Genomic DNA, 13,000 nt, shown 5'->3' on the forward strand with positions numbered 1-13,000 from the left:
AGTGCACCACCCTGCCGACCACACACACCCTCCTCAATCTCACCAGCAAGCACTCACCGACTCGCACGAGCATACAACACAGGAGGTGTCTGTGGTTAGGTGACCAAGAGTGCCAGCTACAGCAGGGACTGTTGTCTTTGTCGATTGCAACTGTCAATTGGGATGACACATTGCAATTGTCTAGGAATGGCATGCGCTGCAAGCACACTCCGCCGATTGCACACGTACAGCCCTTTGTCAATACCCTGACGGGCCTCACAACACCGCGCAGGTCCTGGGGATCACACACTATAACCCGGTGGTCAGTGCGCGTTGGTGAATGCGGGGAGCATAGATGTGGGGGTATAGGAGTATTGTACAACAATGGATTATGCTCCACTGCCCCCTGCTGTCCACCATGTAGCTCCAGAGCCAAAGAACATGTTTTGTGTGAGGTGGTCACCTCTTAAAAGAACAAAAAATTATCAAACCTGCCTAGCTTACTTCATCATGAGATTGGGTGCATTCTGGGTGATTCGGTCATACACACTACACACGTAACTTTCTAAAAACATTGTAACTAGTATTAGCCAAAACATAATGCTGAAAACGTATCTATAAATTACTCAATTGGGATGACATATCGTAGCATCGGACCCTATCGCACATACATGGCAGTCTTGAGTGAGGCTTTTCCCAAGCGAACAGGCATAATACCGATTTTACTAATAACAACAAAAACAATGACCAAACCACGCCACTGGCTCTTAACCATCTGGCATGTGTACTGCAACTCACATCACGGCAGACTCCTCGGCATGATGGCCGGGCGGGCGGACGATTGCAAAGCCATTCTAGAGGACACAAGAGACACCTGCTGTTACAACACAGTCGTTTGTTGGAACGTTACGCAATGATTATTATTTTTACTATTTCAAGAATGTATTAACCAACAGGTCCAATTGGATTGCACGCAATTGACAGGGGGCATGACAACAAAATTAAATGTTATCCAATCACTTTTGCTTTCTCTCCAGTTGAGCTTTTCTTCTCTTCTGATGCCAAATCATTATGGTGATTTCACCTCCAGGTATAGGAACTCAGGCTTCGAGAACAAAACCACTTAATACTTTGGTACCGTTCCTTAATCCCTCGATTTATAAAAAAAAACTCAACGTTAACGGTGACTTATTTTTCATCCCTTTGTCAACACCGCTGAACGAAGAAGGCCTCTTGCACACTGCGGTCAAATTAGAGGAGTGCCACGGTTGCTTGTCTAGAGGCGCTGGCCGGCACCTTGAGTTGCCCCGACGCGACGTGGAAGGCGAGCGTGGTGACGGAGCCGGCCGCCATGCGTGCTGCGCTGCCCGAATGAGCGTCGCTCCAGTACGTGTCGCTGTCGACCTGCAAGGTACGTCCACGTACGGGTGAGCTGTGTGCCAAGACTTTTGAGAGTCTTCGTGAGCTGTGTGCCAAGACTCTTGACAGTCGTCGTGAGCTGTGTGCCAAGACATTTTCTAGCCCAGATCCACAAAACACTGACGATCTGCAAGGCCCGGGGGAATGTGGTCGACGGAATGATTGCAGTTACTGCGATTTAGAGTAGTTTTAATTAACAAAAAAAAATTTTGTTGGTGCAAGATGGCCCGGAAAAAGAGTTTTTAGGGTTTACAGTGAGCCTCAGAATCTATGTCACCAGGTAAGGCCCACTGAGCTATATAGCTCTTTTTCAGAAGCGACCTGGCTATCACAAATGATAGCTTAACAAAGTGGCTTATCATCACGTGGAAATTTATAGCAGCCAAACGCGCATTTCTAAAAGGTTGGGGACCCACTGCTCGAGCCAATGCAGGAGTGAAGGCCTCCCCCTCCCAATGTCAGCCCCACTCTGTGTGGTCCCGCGTTGCCACGATCCATCATCGTGCACTCACACACGTGATCATCCACTTGGGCTTGATCCCTTCTGTTGGCTGTAACTCCAAGTGACCTCAGCGTAGCTGTGCCAACTTTATATAAGGTTTTGATAATTTCTAGATTTATATATTTTATTAAGGCTCTGATTGAATGCACCAGTTTCTACTGAATCAAATGCATTTTCATAGTCGACAAAAGCTAGGCATAGTGAGTGATCCCATAATATAGGCTTTTTGGTTTGGGTCTGCGTAAATATGTGTCGTTAAACCTGCTTAGTTGCGTGGTTTATTGGCCTCTAAATTATACCATCCGTGCTGGGAGCGTTGCCATCTTTCCTACTGCTAAGGGCAGTGGTTACCCACATTAGGTGTGAGCTCTGAAACATCGTTGTGCTTATTTGAGATAATATTTATTTCCTGGGTTATATCAGGGGTCCCCAACCTCCGGGCCGCGGACCGGTACCGGTCCGTGGCCTGTTAGGAACCAGGCCGCACAGCAGGAGGTGAGAGCGGTGAGTCCACGCGTGGCCCGCCCCCATTATTTTATTATTTACCACTTCCGTCCACGCCTCTTTCCCGCACTGCGCACTTGTCTCAGTCACAGTTTTGTTAAGCCCACAAGCTGCTAACCCCTAGTAGCCAAAATTAGTAAAAACCAAACGTCGCTGGAGAGCTTCTTTGAAAAAGGGGAAAGACCCAATGATGAACCCCCCACACCGTCCGTGAAAAAATTGTCTTCCACGAAACCGGTCACTGGTGCCAAAAAGGTTGGGGACCGCTGGGTTATATGATGTTATTTGGTGAGAGAGATCTGCACAGGATTCCTCCACCATACTAGAATTGTGGATCAATCTCTACTGTGGCGGCTGCCCTCACCTCAGGGCAGCGCTTCGCAAGCATCCCAGGTGTGCCGTGGTATTTTCGGAATTCTACGAAACATCCTCACTGTTCGCAAACGCGAGACAGACGAACGCTCCTCCTTGCCGTTCAGTGACCAATCCACGCCTGCCCACCACCCCCACTTGCCACCCTCCCCTCTCCATTGGCGCAGTACGCCTGCCAGCCGTTGCCCCCCACCCTTGAACGCCCACCCCACTTCACCCCATCCCACCCCACCAACCCCATAACCCCACCCCATCCACCCACCCACCACACCTCAACCCACCCACCCATCACACCCCAACCCACCCACCACACCCCAACTCACCCACCCCACCCAACCCACCCAACCACACCCCACCACCCCACCCACCAACCAAGGCCCACGGTGGTTTTATGGATCGGCGTGCGGCGAAGATCGAGCGAGCTCGGAAGCGTGCCGCGGAGTGAAACAGTTTGAGAAGCGCTGCTCTTGGGGCTACTCTTCGTGAAGTAACAATCAATGGCCTCATCATTGCTCACGATGACATCTTCAATACGTTTTTTTGTGTGTTCCCTAATTTCTCGTCTCATTATTGTCTCATAACGGGTTTATATAAACTTAAAAATATTTGTTTTCTAAATAGAAAATGTATATCTTCAGAACTGCTCTTTGTGTTTAGCTTATTGTCCTTCCCTACGCACCTTCAATCAGCACGGTTGGCTACGTACGATGCGAAAGAAGTTCAACATAATTTTTAGAACTTTCGTGACTGCAGGAATTATTATTTGTTTCTTTCGGTTAAGTCACGTCTAAAGATAAAATAATGAATTAAATTAAATAATAGAATACGACGTTTCGATTGCAACACAAGCAATCATCAGGTATAATTTCATTATACCTAATTTCATTATACCTGATGATGATTGCTTGTGTTGCAATCGAAACGTCGTATTCTATTATTTAATTTAATTTATTATTTTATCTTTAGACGTGACTTAACCGAAAGAAACAAATAATAAGTTCAACATACACATGTGCATAGTTCTGTGTATGCTACCTTCTGTTTGTAACCTAGACGTGTAACAAAAAATGAAACGTTTATCTCCGTGAAGACAATTACATAATACTTATCACAAAGCGTGTTGCAAGGGTTAAGTGCATTTTATCCGATGGCATCGACACTCGGGGTGAGAACAGAGCGTGCAGCAGGTGAGCGAGTCCCGCGTGAAGCGCTCCTCCTGCAGTGCACTTCACCACTCACCCCAACGCCCCCGCACCGCAGCAGCATGAGCTGTGTTGGCTGAGCGTCTGTAACACAACGCACATGCGCGCTCCCATCACACGGGGGATCACCGCCACAGCTCTTGCCAAGCGCGACACGTCGGGGCCAAGGCGTCGCTTTTTCCCCGAATGGCGAGAGCCCTGGGGCATTAAGAACAACGGTGGCAGATCACGTCTCTCGTTTTATATTTAATCGAAGGCTAATGACAAGACGTTCAGACTTAATGTAACCCTAATCCCCATCAGGAATGCCAATAAGTTAGTGGTGAGCATTCGACATTAGATTTAATAACAAAAAACACACCAGAAATTCGGAATCGGGTGGAACGGGAAGGGTGGATTTTGAGCTCTCGAGTCTTGCAGTACAGAGCGTGAACGATGAGGCAAAGTTAATCGTTATCGGCCTCATACCACACACTCTGTCAAGCCGACAGCCCATATTATTTTAGGAAGCTCCATGGACATCCTTTCTTTATAAGTGGCTCGCTTGACTAACGGGGACAGACGTTGGTTGGCCGCTGTATAATTTGACTCCTTTCCACGGGAGAAACGAGAAGAAGAAGCTGTCCCCTGCGCGTGCTCTGGTAGCCGGTGGTGGCGGGGACCGGCGCCCGAGAGCCCCCCCCCCCTCCTCCTCGTTACCGAGCAGCCCCTGCGTGTCCAGTTTCTGGCGGTTCAGGGGGTTGGTGCCGTAACGCAGCACGTGGAGCTCCGAGTGCACCGTCTGGATGTCCTTGAGCGAGGCCTTGCGCCCCGCGATCACCTGCACGCGCACAACGGCCGATGGTGACGGCCGTGGATCCGCACGGGATGGACGTTGGGAGCCTTATTTCTGAGCCCCCGAATAGGACTTTTTAAATGCCTACGGCAGGCCTCACATTTGCGCACACAAACACACATCCGGTCCTTTCTGTCTCTGCTAGGGACCCTTGCAGTGACAGACAGTGACTTTGCATGCTAAAATGAGACAACAGTGTTGTTCTCAGGTCAAATATATTGCCCTCTAGTATCCGATTCGTGCGGCTAAGAAGCTTGCCAAGACGAATAAATATAGTGCGGGCGGCTTCGTAGTGATAGGGCTAAGGTGGTCACGCGCCGAATAAAATTAAATAACTGGCACATGAAGTCGAGTGCCGAGTCTGGCAAACGCGCCACAGGGTGCCCAACTCTGCAATGGGGACTCAGCCCCACACTCAGTTGTCTCGATGACGTAACTATAGGGCTACAGCCAAGCACAGGGTCATGCCCCACAGAGACACAGACTAAGGGACGCTGCCAGACAGCGCTGTTAACCAGCACCAACCAGCTCCAAGCTCTCCTTCACTCATCATTACCTCTATTTATAACCACAGCGAAACATATTCATGTTCATTACAAGGGGACTCTTGGCACATAGTAGGGATAGCACCATTACAAAGGCACTTAAGCACATAATTTGACCATATAAGTGCCTAGCATGTAACACTTAATCCACATAGTGATTCAATCATGTATTTTTTTTTTCATATTGATCTTACCATCTCATTTTGTATCGTTTTTTTTTGGTCGCTTTGCCTGTTTTCCTATGCTATTTCCCATTTAGAGTATTGTCTGTACTTTTACACTGATTGTAACATCAGCATATAAAATGCACACATTTGCACACAATCGATGGTTACATGCACGATTTAATGCATACATCGTCAGTTAATTAACACATCTTACCCGGTGAAGAGATGCACCATCACACACGTAATAAACACCAAATTAACAACGCAGCACGACAATCGCCCGATCATATTAGGACATTTTTTGCCCAAAGCACAAAGCCCATATTCACCCTTTTCCGTTCTGAGACCTCTGCAAGTTGAAAGTTGGGTCCCGTTTACTGCTGAATCACGGCACGCGCAAACGGTTAGCGTTAATTTTATTTAGAGGCCTAGCGCTGCTGTTTTTAAAGACATTCGACTGTACTCACCGCAGAAAACCGTAGCGACACGACCGCACTCTGTGACAGCTGGCGCTAAACTGTGCCACACGCCCTCCCGCATGGCTTTGTGGGAGCTTCGGTACCAAAAAAATTATTTTATTTTTTATTCCGGTTTTGTTTTGATGACGTAGACGTACATCACCGGAATGGGAAAGGGTTAACATGCGGCGAGAGGTGGTTAGCGCGTGGATCGACACGGGGACAAGACAACGCAGTGCCACTGCGGCAGAACGAAACTGTGCCGAGAAAACGGCTCCGCCAATTCGGGGGTCAGGCTTGGACCACGGGGGGGGGGGGGGGTGCGGAGACTACAAGAGCCATCCTGCTGGTGGCGCGGAGGGGGGGGGGGGTCTCACCTCACACTTGCTGAGCAGCCCCGTCTGCTGCAGGCGCGCCCAGATCGCCATGATGCGCCCCGCGTGCTCGGGGTGGTTGCTGTCGTCGCCGCAGCTGCACTGGTGCCGCACCATCAGGGTGTCGTACACGACGCCTGCACCGCACATGGTGTCACTTGGTGAACGGCACCAAGGGTGATCGATTGAACTGCACTCGTGCGTGTAAGCACGTCAACCGGAACGCATCCCATCTTGTCGTATCACAAAAGTGGGTTCGAGCATGAAGAGGAATTGGATGGGCAACCATCACACATAATACTATGCTACAGCAGTGCTACATTGTGGGCAAAGAGGTCGGTGCACCAAAATCCATTGTTGTACGGTCCTATGCTCCCACATGTTGTATTCTAGCCTTCTTCCATCATTGATATATAATGAATGAAAACACTAAAGCGCAGCAAACTGCAAAACACCAGGTGTTGTAGTAATGAACGGGAGGAGGGCTAAGATGGCAGAATTGCAACCTTGCTTCAGGGATAGATAAGGCCTGAGAAACGGGCATGTCACCCGTGCAAGGGCAGAGGCAGTGGGAGAGTCAGCCAGACAGTTAAAGCAAAAAGCCCAACCATCTATGACCTCAGCACATGGGCAAATAATTGGGCAATGAAAGGAGCAGAGGCGCCTTTGTCTGGATCACGGCCACAGAAGGCCGGGGGGGTCATCACTGATTGTGTGTTAGGGATTTCGAGCTAATTGGAACACGTGCACACAGGGAGGAGGAACACGCCTTGTTCTCTGCAGCTGAAAGATAAACTCAGCTCAAGGTTGTGTATACAGGAGAGGGGGCTGATTAACAACCACTGCACGTCTGAACGTGAGGGGGCCTTGTCCTGAAATTAATCACACTCCCAGAGCAGAAGGTTGGATGACCACAGTGAGACGAAAATAAGGGTGTTGCTCTCTCTCTCAAGGCTGCAGGCTCAGCTGAACAGCGAGGCTGCGGGGGGGGGTTACCAAAAGTTCGTGTTCGCCTAGTTAAGTCGAAAAGCTCAATTATTCTGTATTGCTATTAAAATAACGTTAAAGTCGGAGTTTAACAACAGGGTAGGCTAAAGTTATTGATACAACTCGACCCGAAGCATAACGGGATAAATCACCACCAGGTCGAAATAAAATACATAATAAAAGAGCGATGTTAAACCCAGGGTCGGAGAGAAAGGGAGATCCCGGCCGTCTTTGTATCCCCGCAGCGCGGGATATGAGTGTGTACACGCTCGGGGAAACCTCCACTTGAGTCAAGCACCACGATGGGAAATGACAGACCTTAGGTTAAATACAGAATCATAACTGGGAAATGGTAAGGGACAAATGTTAAAACTTTTAATCATTTCTTCATGCGTCAGCGAGGGTCGGGGGGAGTGTGCCCCTCCCTCCAGGTGGTGCAACACGGACAAAGACGCCTATGAGACGATTTGTAACGTCTGTGTTTTGGTTCATGAAGAAGGCCAAACAAGGGATGAATCGCACCCATGACCTCGAGGCAATTTGTAACACCTGATTGTTTGCTCGTGGATTTTATGGAGGGAATATGACCACGGGATATATCGTGGGTGATGCACACAAGGACACACGGACGTACGGACACACACATGCACACACCTACACACGGACAGATCCTGACACAGTAAATCAAAAGAAAACCCCGCCTTGTGGGCAGGACCCAAAGGGATTTTTCGGCATAAAAGAAAGGACTCTGAGCATTGGAAACCAGTTGGACCAGGAGAGTCAACTCATCACGAGGGCGACCAACGGGTCGACTCATGAGCGAGCTCGACCGGAAGGGTCGGCTCGACTCATCAGCCGAGTTCGACCAAGAGGGTCGAACTCACCAGCCGAGCTGCGACTAACGGGTCGGCTCGACTCTTCAGCTTCTGGGACTCAGCCGAGTTCAGCTGGCTCTCGGGGCTCGACTCAAGCAGCTCCCCGTCGCCTCTGCAGGCGGGCAAGACCCGCTTGACAGTTCAACCTGCCGCGTCAGAAGCCCCTGCTGGTAGCCAGGGTCGTGGTCTGGTGACGAGAGGACGACGGTGCGCTGCGAGCGAGCTGCGGGCGCCACCTACCGACCGGGTTCCGAACTACGACAGCGTATCAACAGGCATCCAACCAATTCCCCACGGCGACAGAGGAGCGACTAATACGTATGACGCGCACCGCCCCCTCACCACACGACCACCAGGCATCTGTTTGACATAAAGAACCGACTCCGAACACTGACTATTGAAGACAACTCTTACCACTCAAACCCACTCGAACCCATAAGCCATCCGTGGCTGTGAAGAAAAACTCGAGACCGAGTGATGGCCATCCGTCATTTGTAAGAGTATTATCTTTAATATTTAGTGGACTGTACTCTTAATCGCATAAATTCCCAACAGATCCATCAATACGAATTGATTCTTGGCACCTCCTTCCGCCGAGCCACTCTGTTGTCAGATAACCTGCGATGTATCTGTTGAGGTTGGTGCCTTTAAGAATCATAACTGTTTTGATTGTGTTTTATCACCGCATAATCTTTCAAGTATAATCATTCAGTAACGTTAAGGTTTTCTTAGCATAGTATTTGCATGTTTTAACGACTCTCTCTCACTAACAACCATCGCGTTACGCGGGATCCATGTGCCGTTGTCAAGTGAAATCAGACAATCGTTGATGATACTGTATTGATGCCGTATTGACGTTCCGGGATTGAGAGTTCGCATACTATATCATAGTTGAGGTTGAATTAGTAATAAATTGATTAATACAGAAGTGGTTGTGTGATTCTTTCCTGAAGTCTATGCATAAGATCTGCTTCTGCGTTGAGATCTGAACTTGGTGACCTTAATAAACACACTAACACATACTCAGTAAATGTTAAAGCGATAACGGGGCGAACCGGGGACCTAAATAAGCGAGAATGAGACGAACCTAGACAACGAGGCCGAGTTAATCTAAGTTAATCTTGTATACTTACACCACCCCTGCATAACTGCATACGATTAATTGCCTTATTCCGATCGATAACCCACCCTCGTCACCGAGGCGGGGTCTGGTTATCATAACGACTTGCATTATCATAATTACACCCACTCGCATAATTACTACAATTACCTCTCGAATTGGCATAATTAAATGTGCGTAATTACATGGATTAAAGTATTTCCGGATAATTACACCTTTGGCCAAATTTCGATTGATTATTATTATTTTCACTGAATACTCATAACCCACATATACAACATAATAATTTCACCCACGCACGCATACAACACATCAAAATTTTCACACCCAACATATACAACATAATGGGGGCTCGTCCGGGATTTCTCGCAGACAGTTTATGCATGAATTCAGGAACGAATCACTGTTGTGTTAATCAAAGAGTTGTGAACTGACGTTGCTTTGTGATTGTAAACGGGCGTAAAACAAAACAAAACGCGCTCTGAAGGGAATACCAGAGTAGCAGAGTATAACAAAGACAGCTGGGCTGAAATTATTTGCTCGAGTTGAACTGACGCATCCTGTGATACAATTGTGTATAAGTGCTCTGAAAAGGAATGTCTAGAGTAACTTCCGCCACTTGAGATGATAGGATTAAGAATAATTTTTGAATGGGTGACGGGGTACGGGGAGCTCGTATTAAAACGTACCGACCAATCTGTTACAAATCAGTACAGTCAGAGAGACATATGGGGAGGGAGCTGTATCGATAACACGAACACACCTCGGGGGAAACTAATTGACTGGATAAAATGTAACAAAGGCGAACACGATGCAAAAGCTGCAGAGAAGGCAGGACAGGACTCATTCCTCCTCACACAGGCATACAGACAGGGATGGTGGAATAAAGGGAAATTTGGAAAGGAAACGGGAGATAAATCGTCTCTAATAAACGAGGAAAAATGTCCTCACACCATTGTAAGGGAGGAGAAATCAGGGCTCGCGACACCAGCGGAGCTCACAGACGTGGATCCACAGAATAAATGTGGAAGTAACATTAAATCACACTCATTCGAGAGAAGGGAGGGAGAGATACATATGCAAACAAAAACATGTGAGATTGACAACTTCACAGATAGAGGGAAGCAAAATGTTAAAGTAAAGTTGACAGGACGGGCTCCGCTAAGGGCAGAGGCAAAAACTGAAGGGAAATGGCAACACGAGCGACACGGCACTGGGCACGCACACAGAAAATGCACACCGCTTAATCACGCCCCACGCAGAACAGATAAAAGTGACAGATTGCCTGATGATAACTTGTTTGATGATGACGCTGACGGCGATCAACTTTCGGAATACTTTTTCAACAGTAAAACCCTTAAATTGATGGACAAGGCTCTAGTCAGAATTCCCGATTTTGACCCCCACAATAAGTCCATGGATATCCACACACATATCGCGACAGTGGAAGAGGAGGCAATGATTAGAGGGTTGATGAGACGGGATGAAAAAGCGAGTTTGTTGAAACGAAGCTTAAATAAAGGTTCTATCCCATGGGTAAAGTCACTACCACACAAGGTTAGAAATGATTTTAAACAACTGAGCCTGGCAGTGATTCGGAAGTTTGGAGAATATTCGACACTCACTGAGGGGTTTTATGCTGTAAAATCGATGACCCAGGGCATGGACCAAGATCCACGTGACTACCTCGTGCAATTTAAAAGAGCGTATTACGCAGGCGATGTGAATCAATACCACGAAGGAGATAAAATGTTCAAAATTATGTTTTTTGAATCCTTGAGCCCAGAGATTACCGAAAGGGTGAGAATGGTTGTGAATCCAGAAACCGCATCCTTACGCCGCATAGAGAGCAAGGCGTACATGGCATGGTTATACAGAGCTAAGAATCATAATTCGGATCCAGAACACAGGGAGAGGGATAAGGAACCCAGCCTCTCAGAGAGGAATAAAAATCACCGAGCAGTCCCACAATGCAGGGCGGAGCAAACACGCACGCACACATGGCAAAATAACCCAGAGAGAGGTTGGCACGAGAATGAGAGCGGCATAAAGCCGAACATTCAGGAGAATCGTAGGGGGGGAAGGTTCAGAACAGAACCATATCAACACCCCATGCCACGACACACACGAGGCCAAAATTACGCACAGAGATGGCGAGATAACCATCCAGCGGGAAGGGGTTACACAGACCGCGGAGGTATGGATGCGAACATTCAGAGGAATCGCAGGATGGGAGGTCAAACACAATTGATCCAATTCCGACCAATTCCTCCACCGGCTATACCAGGAGGGAATAGAGGAATAACACAGAATGCGGTCCAAAGACATGATGAACGACCCACAGTGAGCGCGAGCGAGCGGCCAACGCGCGCCCCACCCGCCGAGGTATTAAACCCTGAGATCAATGAGGAATACAGGCAGGCTGCAAGTGACCGGGCGGGCAGAAACGTGGACAGTACTCCCGTAAATGACGCGCGGATCGAATACAAGGACAGGGTTGCATTGAAGCGTGATCGGACAGTACAAAAACCGACAGCAGGGACACGCCCTGAGGAGCGCAGGCATGAGCCTTTGAATGGAAAATATCCAAGGGAAACCAAAATTTATGTGGATAGGAGTGCTAAAATGGAGACGAATGTCCATGACGTATCGGGAATGGTGTTGGAATCCAACACACTCGTAAAAACAAAGAGGGCAACATTACGAGGGACAGAATTAAATCGACACACTGACTCGGCAAATGTGCATGTAATTGCAGAGGGAGCGAATGCCAGTGAGGACGGAGTACAGAAGTTGGTTGTGTGCGCGAATTCTGATTATGTGCAGCACAATTTTACACCCCACACTCCCACGACGCGAGAGAGTGAGAGGGGAAATTACAAAAACGAACCGGAAAACCGTGATCGAATGATCAAAGTGATAAGTGGTAAACCAGACACTTGGAACTTGGTAAAAAGATTGCCAGGATGTAACAGGAGGGAATTAACGCAAAAATGCGTTCGAAACCGCTACCTATCGTTTCCCAGGATTTAACAAAAACAAGGAAAATTAATATCCGTCGGAGTTATGAGGGATGAGAACCATGTAACTGGTGATATCGATGCTAAAGTTGGGTTTTATTTCTTTTGCTTATTCCAAATGTAACCTTGTTAAGATTGTGATACATGCGCGCGCTTTGGAAGGAATGCGTTATGGATTAGTACCGATGTTTAACGTGGTGTTTTATTTTTTTTGCTTATTTCAAAAGTGACCATGTTACGATTGTGATACCTATGTGCGCGTCGTAAGAATAACCGCCGAGAGTGAGGGCGGCCTATAGATGCATAACACAAAAAAGGGGCATTTACTTGGTTTGAAAATTCGCCAGTGGCCAAATCGACCCCTGATAATTTTCAAACGGCCGGATTGTTGTGTCTATTTTTTTTAATTAAGAACAATTCAAAAAAAAAATAATAATTTTTTTAAATTTATATATATACCTTTTTTTAATTAATTAATGAAAACAACTCACTTCTCCTCACAAGAACACCAGGAATCCATGAAACATGGAGGGCGGTTAAAGTGTTGAGAGTTCAGTCACAAAGAGGTCATGGACATCCAAATGGACAAAAGATGTATGGACTAGCCTCCCAAGACATCTAGAGATACAGATAAGGGCAGA

At 47.6% G+C, this 13,000-nt stretch overlaps 1 protein-coding gene across 2 annotated transcripts in view; it reads right to left on the bottom strand.

Moving 5' to 3' along the window:
- Positions 1 to 13,000, bottom strand: part of LOC144943530 (histone deacetylase 4-like) — an 88,680-nt gene that overhangs the window by 13,365 nt on the left and 62,315 nt on the right. For both annotated transcript variants that reach the window (XM_078871069.1, XM_078871070.1), the window contains 5 exons: positions 6,361 to 6,494; positions 4,678 to 4,798; positions 4,016 to 4,062; positions 1,276 to 1,383; positions 778 to 833 (listed from right to left, as the gene is read on the bottom strand). In XM_078871069.1, the coding sequence (XP_078727195.1) occupies positions 778 to 833; positions 1,276 to 1,383; positions 4,016 to 4,062; positions 4,678 to 4,798; positions 6,361 to 6,494 (466 nt within the window). The remainder of the gene's footprint in view (positions 1 to 777; positions 834 to 1,275; positions 1,384 to 4,015; positions 4,063 to 4,677; positions 4,799 to 6,360; positions 6,495 to 13,000) is intronic.

The sequence above is a fragment of the Lampetra fluviatilis genome, chromosome 31, assembly GCF_964198595.1.
Source record: "Lampetra fluviatilis chromosome 31, kcLamFluv1.1, whole genome shotgun sequence".
Lineage (NCBI taxonomy): Eukaryota > Metazoa > Chordata > Hyperoartia > Petromyzontiformes > Petromyzontidae > Lampetra > Lampetra fluviatilis.